This window comes from Ostrea edulis, chromosome 4 (assembly GCF_947568905.1).
Source record: "Ostrea edulis chromosome 4, xbOstEdul1.1, whole genome shotgun sequence".
NCBI lineage: Eukaryota > Metazoa > Mollusca > Bivalvia > Ostreida > Ostreidae > Ostrea > Ostrea edulis.
In genome coordinates this window covers 13,194,842-13,210,182 of record NC_079167.1, presented here as the reverse complement: position 1 = coordinate 13,210,182, position 15,341 = coordinate 13,194,842, and the positions used below count along the sequence as shown (strand labels likewise).

The 15,341-nt window shown below is 32.7% G+C and overlaps 2 protein-coding genes across 6 annotated transcripts; one reads left to right on the top strand and one right to left on the bottom strand.

Annotated features, from left to right (window-relative positions):
* Positions 1-2,049: 2,049 nt before the first annotated feature.
* On the bottom strand, positions 2,050-10,613 carry LOC125670359 (ATP synthase mitochondrial F1 complex assembly factor 1-like). The gene is made up of 9 exons (XM_048905472.2): positions 10,500-10,613; positions 8,929-9,270; positions 8,563-8,725; positions 8,364-8,426; positions 8,043-8,093; positions 6,932-6,979; positions 6,117-6,279; positions 5,496-5,536; positions 2,050-2,264 (listed from the first exon to the last, which is right to left on the bottom strand). The coding sequence occupies exons 2-9, from the start codon at positions 9,204-9,206 to the stop codon at positions 2,088-2,090; spliced, it is 984 nt and encodes a 327-aa protein (XP_048761429.1). The 5' UTR covers positions 9,207-9,270; positions 10,500-10,613; the 3' UTR covers positions 2,050-2,087.
* On the top strand, positions 10,575-15,042 carry LOC125670360 (uncharacterized). Of its 5 annotated transcripts, none has more exons than XM_048905473.2 (5): positions 10,575-10,664; positions 10,787-10,907; positions 11,905-12,570; positions 12,724-12,803; positions 14,134-14,159. In XM_048905473.2, the coding sequence occupies exons 2-4, from the start codon at positions 10,838-10,840 to the stop codon at positions 12,780-12,782; spliced, it is 795 nt and encodes a 264-aa protein (XP_048761430.1). In that variant the 5' UTR covers positions 10,575-10,664; positions 10,787-10,837; the 3' UTR covers positions 12,783-12,803; positions 14,134-14,159. The 5 variants fall into 5 exon arrangements, with proteins under 5 accessions (XP_048761430.1, XP_048761432.1, XP_056017950.1 ...); XM_048905475.2 differs by lacking the exon at positions 12,724-12,803 and adding an exon at positions 14,467-15,042 and having other exon boundaries at positions 10,576-10,664; positions 14,134-14,189; XM_056161974.1 differs by having other exon boundaries at positions 10,607-10,653.
* The last annotated feature ends 299 nt before the right edge of the window (positions 15,043-15,341 follow it).

Sequence of the window (15,341 nt, the reverse complement as noted above, 5' to 3'; positions counted from 1 at the left end):
TAAATTCTGCTTCCTAAGAATATAAAAAGAGGTCAGCTAACAAAGGAGCACAATTCGTGCCCATTGGAATTCCAACAGACTGTTGGAAGACTTGATAACCAAAGACTATGAAGATATTGTCAATGAGGAACTCCAGCAAATTCTTTATTTCAACTTCACAGTACTTGTGCATGGAATCAGAGTGGAGTTTAATTAAGTAATTTTTTGGATGACTGATCACTAGATATGAATACTTACTTTTTCCATTTTTGTTGAAGAAGCAACTGTCTATGATGTCAAAAAGTGTAGTCTTTAATTTATCACGAGGAATGGTTGTGTAAAGTTTTGAAAAGTCATACGTTTTGATGTTGTTGACTTAGAAAGGTTTTGCAATTTCAAATTTAATAAAAGTTCTTTAGATTTTTTTAGAATCTACATTTAATTTACACCACTTCTGGCATATGTTGGTGGCACAGTATGTTTGCAGTTTCTCCTTCACAGCTGTTAATATTTTCATGAGGAGAAAATATAGGTGCCTGGTAGAACACTTACTCAAACCAGCAATGTATCTTTCTTTGGAAGGGTTTTTGTAAAGTTTAGGAATCCAGTATAGGTACGGTAATTCATATTCATCCATTCCATTGACTGGCATATTAAATGTTTTTAAAACTGAAGCATGATTTTGAAGAATTTCATCTTTTGAAAGGGCAGTTGGAGTTTAAGTACAATTCCCAAATATGGAATTAATGCCAAGTTTGTTTAAAATGCAGTTGTAATAATGTGCCTTTCAAACAAAGACAATGTTGTTACAAGCTTTATCAGCTGGATTCAAAACATATTCCTCATGTAACCTATCTAATTCTTTGATCACTTTTGGTTTACTAAATACAGAAGGATAGATAGTACGTACTTTTGTTTTCATGTGTCTAATGCGGGATCTTAATATTCCTCTTATACTTTTAATCCATTCAGACAAAGTATTATGTTTTTCTTTTCCATATTTAGTCATCTCCATAATATATACCACACAATAACTTTAAAAAAAGCCAATCATACCCAAATGCTGAATGTACAAAATCCAAACTTCAAATAGAATGACGACTAAATTTCTATCTAGTGGCACAAACAAAAGTGTCTGCACCTCAAGACTATCCACCAGTCCAAGTCATGTGACAAGTTTGAACCAATGGTTAATTGAAGAAAATATAAAATAACTCAACAAAGACACTTTTAATAGCTTTCTAATTTTAAAGGATATTTGTAAAACTTTTATTAATGCAATACATGTATACTTTGTATAACCACATATGAAAAAGATAAAATCAGAATTTCAAAGCTATGTACACTGTACACAACATTTCTGCTTTGCTACAATATAAATATATATATATATATAACAAAGCACTACCTTTATTAGTTCTCTTTTGAAATCATTGATGTACTGCTGAACAATACATGTACATAGAATGACAACAAAAATATTCAGGACAGTGATGACCACCAAATCTTTTAGATGATTACATGTACAGCTTGGTGCTGGAGTGACTTAACACAATATATACTATAGGTGCAGTTACTTAAGACACAGATTTCATTTAGCAGTTCATAACCCTCAAGCATAAAATGAAATTTATCCTGAATACTTTAAGAAAATCTTCCCAAGTAAATTTAAGTTATTGGGTGCCATTGAATGAGCTGACACACAGACAGAGTGATTACTATAGTAATCAGAACATAATCTTAATTATTTGGAAATCTTCTCAAGTAATCGTTAATGTGTGTCATAGAAAGTGCTATTACATATACATTTGTATCTTATTAATATTGAAAAATTCAAAGTCAAACTCTGTAAAGATGGTTGATAAATCTAAAAATTGAAAGAGTCTTCCTCTGCCTAATCCAAATACATGTATCAAGTATTAAATTTACGAAAATTTTCCCAAGTTATCGTGTGCCACAGAAAGTGCTGACAGACTTGCAGACGGAGTGATTACTACAGGGCATCCAACATATGGCTGGGACCTAAAAAAAAAAAAACATTGTGCCCTAAACAAGAACAAATAAGATAGGTTTTATTTGTACAACAATTTATTAAAATTTAATATCCATCAGGTATAATATTTCTCCAAGTCTTTTTTCATGAATTTATAATTTTCTATCAAGTCTAGATGATTGAATTTTTCTGGTAAATGGTTGAATACTCTGACAGCATTAAATTTATCTGTGGAGGATTTCCCATAGTACGTAGACATCTGCTTCATAACATTCAATGACTCGTTCTTCGTCTATAACAAAAAATTAAAAATAAGGTTTCAAGCACAGAATAATGGTCCATTAGTCACACAGCCAATTTAAGGTGGGTCGATCCTCATGTGACTTATCAATATTAATGGTTAAAAGTGCAAAATCTGTATTAATTTCCATTCAATATAGTTGAATTTAATCAATAACCAAAGAAAATGTGTATGTTGCCACATTTTTAAAGATGTCAGATATAAAAAAAAAAAAAAACCACGGAAGTATATGTTAACATCAGAAAATCACACATTTTCGTTATACAGAATAATTAAAATAGATAAAAACTTGTTGAAATGACAAATTTTAAATGTCAACAGTTTAAAAAAAAAGTTAATTCATAAATATCTATAAATTAATTGTGGATATTAGGGAAATCATGTATAATAGACATACAGTAGAAGAAATACCAGCATAGGAGTTATTGCCCTTGACAACATTTTTTTTAATTACAAAGAATTGATTATCTATGGAAAATCTAAACTTTTTCAAAATCAATAGTTTACCAAATTTTTTATTTTATGCAGTGAATAAAATTCCTCTGAAAGATATATTTCTATCATGCGCAAAGTTTAATATGATAAGGATTTTTGCACATGATATAGCAAAACACCAGGGGGGATGTTGGGTGTGAAATTTTTGGGGCATTTTTCTAATATCATCATGATCATGTGTAACATATGATCACTTAATTGAATCAGCAACAAACAAGTAGAACTTGTATTGATTTTAACAGTTACAAGATCATTTTGTCAGAGATTTTTGGAAACAAATCAGTAGATGTTTTATTTATCAACATAAAGACCTTTAATTTAGAGTTTATATATCAATTTCTCTACTCAAATCCTCAAGTTGTGTTTTGAATCACATCTAATTTTAATCAGATTGGATGGTGATAAGTTTTTCTGGGTCTTTGAGGTCCTAATTCCTCAGCAAAAATAATTTACGTTTAGCATGTTTATCAAATAATACCATCCCCAAACAAAGCATACTACAATGCTAGTTTAATTAAACTACTTAAAAACATAATATAAATTCACTCATCATAAAACAAGAGGACCTTGGGTAACAATGCTCCCCAAAATCACTTTGCCCATATTAGGATTAATGGTCAAAAGTTTTAGACACATTTAAACCCATTCAATGTGGATCCACTCTGGCAATAGGAATGAAGAAACTTTAATCTACAATATATGAGGACCCGGGTTTGAATCCTGGTCGAGTTCATATAAATTGGACTAACTTACATCCTTCTGTTTTTTAAAATGAAGGTTTTAATGAATTTTCATGAGAGTCATAATTTAAAAAAAAAATCCACTAGAATCCTCATATTTACATGGGGATGTTTATACATGTACATTAATTTGATCATACAATGCACTCTTGTAGTTCTTGAGAAAAATTTTTTAAAAGTTTTTCCAATATATTTTTATGCAAAAACATATTGAACCCGTATTGCTGTCCTATCCTGGCCCCTGAGGCCATGTTTTGAATGAACCAGAATCTATACTACATGCATATAAGGAAACTTTAAAACAAAATTCAGGTTTTCTGGTTCAGTAGTTCTTGAGTAGAAGATATTAAAAAAAAAACAACAAACATCCTATTTTCACTACTTCCCTATTATCTCCTCTTGAAAAGGAAGATGACCCTTCATTTGAATAAACTGGAATCTCCTTTACTTAAGGATACTTTGTGCCAACTTTGGTAGTTGAGTGGTTCTAGAGAAGGAGTAAAAATTGTGAAAAATTGTGAAAAAGTATGAAGCCAACAAAAACAAAACAGATGACTGATCAATTTTGATCAAAAAAGCTCACTGGAGCCTATGGTAAACTAAAATGCTGATACAATAAAAATCAGACAAAAATCATGTAGAGTCCCAAATGGATTCAAACCAGGACACAAAATGACATGTCTTGCTGATAAACTGGACAAGAAAAGATTGCAGAGAATAAAGTACCACAAAACACATGTTATTTACAGTTATGGATGAACCCCATGATTCTCAGGTCAAAAGGTCTGTGATAGGAAAGGAGAAAATGTAAAACGGACCAGACCAGGATTCAAACCTAGGTCCCCTGCATCTCTAGTCAGATGCCCTACCAACTGTGCTATCTGGACACCGGCAATCGAATCCATTCTTCCCTCCTTAAATGTCTTCACACCTTAAAGACATCAACCCAGGATATCATCTCCTGGCAGGAATTTTCAACTGTCAATTTCAGGGGATGGTCTAAAGCACCAAATGTAACAGGAAGAGAGGAAATCAACGACTGAGACTGGAATTAGAAACCCAAGCTGTGCTATCTGGCCACTGGTAATTGAGTCCATCTGACCGCCACATTCCTCCCTCCAGTCTTTAAACGTCTTCACACCTTGAAGACATCAACACAGGATCTTTTACAATTTGACAGGCATTTTCATCTGTCAGTTCCAGGGGCTGGTCTATTGCACAAAATGTAACTGGTAGGGAGAAAATGCAACGGACCAGACCAGGTTCAAATCCCCAAAAAACCCAGTCAATATATTGCAAACATGTGTCCTTATGAGTTTCATATTTACAAATTACCATCTCTTTTTTCATTGACATCAGCAGTTGTGACTGAGCATGCATATAAATGCATCCCACACCAAATAAAACAATGAAAATAAGATCATTTTGAGTATTTTGGTAAAATAACACACTGACTAGAAAAATTACATGGAAGTGTGGCGGTCAATTTTCTCTGGATTTGTTATGGCCTACAAATGTAATATAAAGAAATAACACAATACGACCTTACCAGGAAATTGACCTGGGATGCAAGAGGTTGCTTTTTTTATGAATACAAGGGGCTTTCTGCACTTGATGGATGCAAAAATAAGTTTGCTTATGCTTGATGCATGGATACGCTGTGCTTGATGGGTGCTCAGCAGCACCCATCTGGGAGGTCCAGGAAGTAAAAATCAATTTTAAGCATTTTTAAAACATTATAAAATACTTGATTCAGTAACAATTATTTCTAAAAATGTCATTTTCCCTATTTTCCTATTTATTATTTCTGAGAATTGAAAATTGGATTTTTGAAAATTACTTTTGTTTAATCTAAATTGATTTCAGCCTGTAATTGACAAGATGTACAGTTATAACAGTTTCTTCGCTTATTGTTTAACTTTAAATTCCCAATCGAGAATCTTTCAGTAGTATGATTTTCTAGCTGAACAGTAATTGTGCTACTCACCAAAATTTTGTCATCATACTGTCCAACCATAAGAACAATTCCTATGAAAATGATAAAATGAAGATTAATACTGGCTGCCAACTTAAAAATTAACACAAGAAAATATAAGGATCATCAGGCTTGGCATAATTAAATTTTCAGTTAACCGGTTTATTTACTGAATGAAGAAAACAACAAACCATCTGTGGTGGATATGAAATAGTTTAGGTAGTTTATATTCATGAACCAAACAAGAGTAATCTAGCCCAAATCATTTCATATCTAAATCACATCATTATATATCTGCCATGTCCTCGACATAATCATGGCTTTACAGTGCCTATACATGCAAACCATTTTATTGAATTAAATGTTATGCATGGATTAGCTGTAACTAAAAAAAAAAATAACCCAAAACCAACAGATGCTTCTTCAAAGGTGGCTTATAGCAATTTAAATGAAGGAAATACTGTCGAAATTTTTCATGAGTACTTTGGCAAAGATGTTTATATCCTTATTAGAAGAACAATACATTTACCAAAGCAGAAATGACTAATGAAACCCAAGTAAGAAGTATTCCCTGCTTTTATTGACAGATTCAGGGTCAGATATTCTCTTGGATTACAGTAGAACATGCATTACCTTTGTCTTCCTTGAATTCTGTGAAATGCGCCACCGTCAGACAGGGCGGGGCATTCTCTTTGAGTGATTGGTAGACTGCTAGAGGAGTAAAGTAGATCACATTCCCATCAAACTGGGACATAATAAACTCATAACCATCATTCCTTGGTATGGGGTAGATAAACTGAAAAGTGCATGTCTCTGTATTTTACACATGCCAGGACTGGTAAATAGCTTCAGATCCAAAAACAAATATTTCAAATGCAGTAAACATAAATATTTTAGATGCTATAGATTCTTTATCTTACATGAGTACTTGATATAATGAAATGACTCGGAGACATCAAGCCATAAGAACACAAATTCACAAATGGACTGTTGAACAAGAGTTTTGAATTCACCTGTATTTCAGCAACATAAAAATAACGGAGGGTAATTTTATTTTGTGAGTGGTACTTCTTGCTAAATCAAGCAATAATAAATTCCTTGCGTATATATCTAAAGACATTCAATTCTCTTCTTGTAAAGAAGGATGTCAGTAAAACACTGACATAATTTTTCTAACAGAAGTTTTAGCAAGTGTGGCAAAAATTAAATCAGAAATATATTCTTTGTCCTTTTAAAATTCAAATTTGCAATTCTTTGTTACATTAAACAAAATTCTGAATTTCCAACACTACCACTTTACTGAAGATATTCTACAGTTTTCAAACTGAAAATTTTGAACAATGTCAAATTTCTTAATTTCTCCGTCAGTTTTTATTACAATCTTGACACTAGTTACATGATCAGAAAAAGCTTGCAATAAGATCATGATTCCAAGAATTAAAACTTACCAATGGGCAAAGTTTAGCCTTGTCCTTTACATTGTCGTAATCTCCTTGCTGTATATAAAACAATGTTACATGTTATTCTGAATTAGCTGCAGTGAGTACCAGTATTCAAGCATAAGCAGAAAAGGATTCAAGTCTGCTGGGATGTGGATGGTACTGTGCTAAACTGATTTAGAATTTTTTGGTTAGAATTTTTGTTTAAGGAGGAATAATCCATAAGTCATCTCTGAAACATAACATCAAGGACAAATGAATAATATGAAATGGCACAAAGGTATACACATATTTTGGAGGGGAGATAAACCTAATTTTCTTTATATTTGACAGAATGTTATTGAAATTGGAATTTGAAAATATAAGTACAAATGTATTTCATTTCAAAATCATAATCTTTCCATCCACTGGTAAATCATTGTTTTTCTTCCCTGCACCTGATGTTGTTTAATACTAGCTATGTACAAGGAAAGGTACTTAACAATCTTTTCGCCGATGCAATTTTACAATGCATTAAAAAAAACTTATTTTAATTAATTTTCACAATATCATTCACTAAAATGAAAATTTGATGTAGATGAAATTGTGATGTGCCTTTATGCTAAAATTTCAATGAAATCAGATAAACATTGTCGGAGGAGTTCTATGCATTTTAAAACAGTTGTCTACTTGACCAGCTATAGAGCTAAAATCATGGGGTTATAAATTTGAGACTATGAAACTAGCATATTTTTCATGAAGTGCTTATGCACTTTCTACAAATATGCTATTGTTAAAAGTTTCAACTTCAAAATCACTAAAATGAAAGAAAACAACAACACATTTTAAGTGACCTCAGTTCAAGGGGGACTGCACAACTGAAGGGCACTAAATGAACCAAGTGAGAATGAAACTGGTCAAAAAATGAAATTATACTCCTTACTTAACATGCAGGTGGAAGCTAGTTTATTGTGTATATTGACTAATTGATCAACATTTGATACTGGCAGGGAGTGGCATTAGAAATTCAATACCTCTGAAATGCTTTGAATCTGTATTTGCTCTCATCACAAATTACATGAAACCAAACATTTAAAATTCAAAATTGATTAAACAACCAAAATAAGTCTAAATGTAATACCTGTACCACACCAAATATGCAGTCTTTGGTAACATGGTGCTCATTCCAAATCTACAATTAGAGAAACATTTACATGTAGTTAGACAATCAGAATGTTTACCATCTCAGTACTGACAATGTTAGACAATCAGAGAAATATTTACCACATCACTACTGAAAATGCTAGATTGTTAATCAGAGAAATGTTTACCATCTCATTACTGACAATGTTAGATTGTTAATCAGAGAAATGTTTACCATCTCAGTACTGCAGAGACACAGTTAGTGTCTGAGTGCTGGAGATGTTAAACAGAATAGTTGATCTCACCAAAACTCCCATACCTGTTCAATTTCAGCCGAGGTTTTGTCCTTAATTAAATCTACCTTCATTATTTCATTCAGGCTCTACAGAAAAGAAAGGAAAATTTACAATGTTTAGTGCTGCAGTTAATCTATGCATGATTATAAACTGATGAGTTATGAGAAACCCTTCAATTCTAATACATCTATTTAATACCATCATATTTGTTAAACACTGTACCTTAGGAGGCCAAGATCCACTGAACTTCTGATCATATTCTTCATTCTTACTTCCTTTATCGGGGTCTGGTGGTGTAGATAAGTCTTTTTTCCTCTGTTTAATTTGTTCCATTTCTTTATCCTCAATCTCTTTCAGTTTTGCAGCATATTTTTCTGGATCTGATCTACAATAATTTGATTTTCAAAGAACAAGCTGTGTGTATATACTGTATTTCTGCAGACATTTATTGCTTCAATATACAAATATACACTTTAAAGTTCATTGTGGTTTCCACATATAACAAACAAACATTGTATTATAAGGCATATCATTATAAAATGTGTAAGTATCAATAATAATTATGCAAAGTAAATCATGAAATTTTACTGTTTCAGTGTCTGTAGTTTTGCTTTGTATTTTTCATAGTAAGGATTTTTCTCCACTTTGAGTCCCGAGTCAGAGTTTGTGCTATAGCACTGTTTGTGAATGGCTGTGGTCCAACGTAACCCACAAATCTTGGAGCACGTAACCATGGGAACCTTATAGCCTCTGTTCCACCACTCAGCTGGTACCCGGATTACAGATGACATTGGGGACCAGCATGAAAGACAGGTCCGGAAGAAGTTGTAGCGAGGGAGCATTGCTGTGTCAGTGTTATAGTTCATCCAGATAAAAACTCTGCGTAGTTATCTCTTTGCTTCAAATTCTGGACATCCAGGTCGTAAATTCCTATAAAATAAATATCTCTAAATTCCTGCATTCAGAATTATATACTGCAGCAAAGAAGATCAAATTGAGCATATGGATATTCTAATATTGTTCAGAACTGTCTTTTGATAAAAAATTTAGATCAGTATATATCAAACAAGTTTACCCATTATATAAACTCTGAATTTTCAATGAATAAGTTTGTGAAAAGTCAACATTCTAAGGTAATTACTATATAAAGCATAATCTTTAAAAGACTAAAATTAGTGAATTAACTTTGCTGGCGTGCTCAATTAAAAAATTGATGAATGTTGATTAGCAAATGTCCTGGTTTGGCCAAGTTCTCCCTCAAGAAATTTATGCTTTAAAAATCCTTATGATCATATGTCTGATATGCATATACACAATGTGATTTTCCTATCTATTATGTATTAATTAATTTATAATACTATCAATTTTAACATTTAATAGTACCTGATATATTGCTTTACTTTTAGACTTTGGGCAATAAAGGAATATCGGGTACTATTGAAATGTTAAAATTGATAGATTTCAGTTCTCTGAGACCTGAAACAATATACATTTCTAATGCACAGTATACGTACATATATATATACATCTTAATATTGCGCAGTAAGTGTCCCTTTGCAATTGTTGCTAAATGATAATTTTTTCAAGTATATTTCTCCAAGAGTCAATATAAATACATTGAACTCAAATACTGTATTTGATAAAAATATCTTAAAACAGATTTCTCAAGATATAATCCATGGATCAGTTTTCATAGAGCACCTAGCTAGCTGATGTAGAAAAAGTGCACACTAATATTAAAATAAATAAATATAAATTACTTCTAACAACTTTATATATTTTGCACTGAGAATCTTTATAAGTATTGAATCAAGTTAACATGTTCTGATAACTGTATTCTGAAGGCTTGTTCTGAGGAAATGTTACCAAAAATGGGGTGGGTGCTTATATTACGATCGAACTATATTAGAAAATGTAGCAAAGATAATCTTAAAGTCTTTTCATATATGATAGCCAACTCTCTTTCGTGGTATAAGTGTACACTCTAATGGGCCAGTTGGAGCAAAGAAATAAATGAACTTGAAACCAAAACAGTATATTACCTGATTACTTTGACACTTCCAACTTTGATATCGATTGATTTTACAGATTTTAAAGCTTATCAGATATTATCTTTTAATAGATACGCCTAATAAAACTTACCTAATTATATAACTTACCTTTTAATCGAGTTGATGTTAATCTATTTATTCACTGACACATGTGTTTTCATAGAGGAAATTCGACATATAGAGTAAACACACCTTCACTGCAAAAGAGTTTACTTGAAAGTGAAAGTAGAATCATGGCAGTCTGATCGTCATCATCACTCATGTATTTTCTAAGTAAGTAACATCTTTTTAAGATCGGTACTACGGCATAATACCGTTATCTGCACCGCATATCTTTAATATACAGTTTATTCCGTAATTTAGGTTCATCCTTTTTTTTTTTTTTTTTTTTACAGTAATTAACACCTGATGAATCAGAAAAGTGAACCAGAAACATCCATATCAAAATGAAATGTTTTGGTGAATGTGCAGGCTGTTTGATGCTCTTCCTCTCCTATTTAACTGAAGTGCGATCAGGTATATATTCCTTTAAGATAGAAGATTTTGGAATTTTTAGCACTTAATAGCCATGATTTGTGGCATATTGTATTGTATCATTTATTCTACCACAGTAATTGCTTTAGACTAAGTATATATAGGAGAGAGGAGAAAATCTTTGGCTGGACCAAGAATCGAACCTGGGACCCCTGCATTACTAGTCAGGTGCTCTTTTTTAAAAAAAATCTTTTATTTCTGGTCAGGTGCTCTAACCACTGGGCTACCCATGCCGATATCCCAGTCCAACCACAGATTTTCTCCTCTCTCCTATATACATGTATTCTACCTTCGGTGTCATTGACCACCCCTGGATTTGCAGATGAAACTCCTGCCAGGGGCGTAAAGAACCTGGGTTGTGTGTCTTCGAGGATGAAGACAAATTAAGGAGGAAGGAATGTAGTAATTAAGCCTATACGGACCATGGATATCAGTCTGGGTAGCTCAGATTCCAGGATCTAGTTTTAATCAGATTGGTTTGTAGAGCACCTAACTGGATCTTCAGGGATTCCAGGATCCAATCCATATATGCTCCATTGCATTTTCTGCTTCCTCGTTACATTTGGTTACTACCATGACCTGCTCCTGGTTACCTGACAGGTGAAATCTTGCATGGTAGTGTTCAGAGTTGAAGACACTTAAGGGGGTGAATGTAGAAGTCAGACAGGTTAAATTGACATCCAGTGACCTGATAGATGTAGATGTAGGTCAAATGGAAGAGCACCTGACAGGAGATTCAGGGCAAAGGCACTGTTGTTTTCTTCCTGTAAACATACTAATCATATAGTGAAAAGTTTGTTTACAGGAAGATAATTTTTTTTAGATTACATGTATGTATATTTAAAATAATTCAGGGGTCCTTTTGGCCTTGTCTTGTCACACTTTCTCCCTTCCAGGCATACACATAAAACGGGGTATAGTTTCTCTCCTGGCTTCTAGTGTTAGGTAAATGATTGATTCAGAGTTATTGATTTTGTAGATTTAGGTTTTAATCTGGAACCTACTACAATGTCATCACTGGAATCTCTGTCGGCAGACACAACATCAGGGGAAGTAACTGCTGCTCAATATGTCTCATTACCGTATTCATCAAGTGAACATCACAACAACAAACCGTCTGTTATACAACCATCATTTACACAATCATTCATTGGAGAGAGAAATAATAAATCAACATTGAACAGAAATGTTTATCCCTCTCAAACCCTCAATACTGCTCAAGACTCCTACAAAAATATAGGAAAAGATTATGACTGGTTTCAACATCTTGAATCTTCAAGGACAGTTCACCAGAAGACTCCACCAGTTGAAATTATATCCAGTTCATCTCTGTCTCTTACATCTCAACCCCAGGTGTCAGCGTCCCAACCACAGTTCTCATCTGAACCGTCAGCTCAAGTCACACAACCACTTTTGTCTGCATGGAGTCTGTATGACACAATGTTAAAAACACAGGATTCTGCTGGAATCCAGAGCTCTGTGGTCATGGCCATTACTAGCTCAGATGTTAATTCTATTTCCTCTGTAGTGTATAAAGTAAACACCAAGAAGAGATTTATTTCGTGTAGACCTGGGTCCTGTCCAGCGGTTACAGATATCTGTACACCACTAGTTGGAGGGAAGTTCCACTGCTCCTGTAGACAAGGTATGATATACCTGTATTCAATTCCTAACTTATTTATGTGCTACTGTTAACTGAACATGCAGTTTCTGAGATATCGAGTCTTCTGTAATTGAGACACAGTCAGTATTCTACTGAACACAGGGGCGAGAACAGAGTCTGTACGTATTATTGTAGACTGGCTATGTGTATATGAAAATAGAAGTTATGAAAGTGTGAATTTATTCAGCCACTGACCATGACCCATTTGCATAAAGGTTAGCTAACTTTAACTAATTGTTTACTTGTCATTAACGCATACATTTATATGATATATAGTGATAACTAGACGTTAATTGTCAGTTAAACTTGATTATTAACTTTTGTGGAACTTGGTCCAGATCTGGAAGAAATTATTTGACTTTTGCCATTAAATTGAACATGTAAATTAAATAGTAATTTATTTCCTCTTTGACAAAATCAATGCAATTAACAAAGAAAGAGGTTGAATTTTGATTTCTGTTTGAGCTAGTTTATTCTCAAATACTCATAAACTTATGAAGTGTTTCCCTGCAGTTCTGGTGGTTGCATAGCAACTGGTAATCATCCTTTAAGTAATATATGAATGAAGCCATTATGCAAGCAGCTGTACCCACCAAGTGTGAACAAAACTTTATTTGCATCTTGCTGTACTTTAGAGTTCAACAAAGGGAAACAACTGGCAATTTGGATATTTTATATAGGGGCTTTTCAATATAAGTAAGAACTATACTGTAAACTGATGGGAAAATAGTTGTAAAACATATCCCTTTGATATCAAAATTCATGTTTTTTATACAGGTGTAGTTTTATGCTGAAAAAAAAACCTTTCATATAATTTGATGTTATTCTATCAAGTTTCTTCAAGTTTGCAACAGCTCTATTAATGTTATTATACCCCCCCCCCCCCCCCCCCCCCCCGCAACAAAGTGTGGGTTGGGGGATACTGGAATCGGGTTGTCCGTCCGTCTGTTGACTCAATGGTTTCCAGGCTCTAAAGCATTGTCCTTTCCACCTGCAGTCACCATATCATACATGGACTACCCATGGGACGAAGATTTTCCCTATCGAATTTATCTCTTATCCATTTCTCCCTAGAGAAGAGACTACCCAAGGTTTTGTCATGCCCTTTCTTTATTACACTCAGGAAAGAGGTAATTTATACCTATTAAAACAACACTCTTTGGAAGTTTGGGGTAAGTGGGGGTGGGGGGTGGGGTATTCTTACACCTCTTGTTTTAATACTGTGACACATTTCAGTCGGAGGTTTTGATGTTATACAATCAATGTATTTACTGGAACATCCTGTGTTCTGGATAAATCAAAGAATTTTTGGGTATAAAGCATATCTGATATACACAAGTTTCATTGAAAATTAAAAAATTAATATGAAAAATGAAATAAAGTTGTATTTTATAGATTTCTCAAAAAGTTGATATAGAATAAATAAAAAAAAATATGTTGTAGTTTACTAAGTTCAGTCAACATAAATGAACATGATGATTAAGGTCAAGGATAAATGAATGAAAATTCTAATTTATAATTTAAAAAGAAATATCTATTTTATAGTTTATGGTGGACAATGAATTCAAGAACATTTAGAAAACGAAGGCCATTAAACACATGTAAGTGATCAAATATTCACAGTAGATACTGTATATATGCATTTTATTTTAGCATATTAAAATTTTGGTGCAATTGTATTTTTTTTTTAATGTACATAAATGTATGATAATGGATAAATAGAGATTTTCATATATTTGGACAACCATGGAATTGTTTCTGAACACCCAAGGTGCTAAAATATAAATCCTGCTAAAATAATTAATACACATACAGATATATAGGAAGAAGTTTGTGATATGTATTGCATTTTTTAAATGTTTATTCTTATATTGTCAGACATTGGATCCTTGAAAGACTTGTGAAACCTCTTCAGACAAGATCCATGTACTTAGTGACTGATGGAATACCACATCAACCACTTTAAAAAAAATTACAACAAGAGAAAATATAAAGTCTTAGGGCAAAGTAGATTTCATTTAATAATTGAAATGAGCAGGGCCTAAATCAATATGTTGAATAAAAATGCCCAAAATATTGCCAGTTTTCTAGAGAAAATAATTTTTGTTGTTTCAGATTACTCTAACCTTTTCTATAAGTTTGTTCTTGTGCCAGCTGTCTTGAATTTTGGCATGAGCTTTATCATTATGTTAAATTACATCAGTTGTGTCAAAATTTGATAAAGTTGATTTTCTCATTTAGATGTAATTTATTGATATTTTGGGTCAAAAATGAAATATTATTATGAACTAATACCTACTCATAGGTCAAAAAAGGAGTTGCAAAGGGCATACAAATTATATTAATTCAGACCTAGTTTAGAATACTAACAGTAAACTTGTGTAATAGTGTGATGTTTGATTTTTATATTATATGCAGTATTACTGAAATAGAATAAAATGATATTTTAAAAGTTAATTTGTTGTTTTTGTAAAACAAAATTGTGATGTAGACTGGTACGACAGATGTGATTTATTAACGTAATTGCGATGCTGCCCATACTGATTCATTCATTCTTTGATAATTAAGATATGCTACTCAGGTTGATCACAAGAAAGCCTTTAATGTGTTTAATATATACTTATAGCATATCCACTAAATTTCTTACTATGTCAATATCAAAAGACTGTAACAAACAATGATCCATATCTTAACTCCTATAAGGAATACAAAATTAAGAGTTGGGCAAACATGGACCCCTGGATATAACATTG

Excerpts from the sequence above, each read along its gene's own strand:
- LOC125670359 (XM_048905472.2), bottom strand. The coding sequence starts at position 9,206 with ATGAACTATAACACTGACACAGCAATGCTCCCTCGCTACAACTTCTTC. Across the intron at positions 8,726-8,928 it reads AAACTACAGACACTGAAACA|ATCAGATCCAGAAAAATATG; the intron begins GTAAAATTTCAT and ends AAATTATTGTAG. Across the intron at positions 2,265-5,495 it reads AGTATGATGACAAAATTTTG|ACGAAGAACGAGTCATTGAA; the intron begins GTGAGTAGCACA and ends TTTTTGTTATAG.
- LOC125670360 (XM_048905473.2), top strand. The coding sequence starts at position 10,838 with ATGAAATGTTTTGGTGAATGTGCAGGCTGTTTGATGCTCTTCCTCTCC. Across the intron at positions 10,908-11,904 it reads TTTAACTGAAGTGCGATCAG|ATTTAGGTTTTAATCTGGAA; the intron begins GTATATATTCCT and ends TTGATTTTGTAG. Across the intron at positions 12,571-12,723 it reads CCACTGCTCCTGTAGACAAG|ACTGGCTATGTGTATATGAA; the intron begins GTATGATATACC and ends GTATTATTGTAG.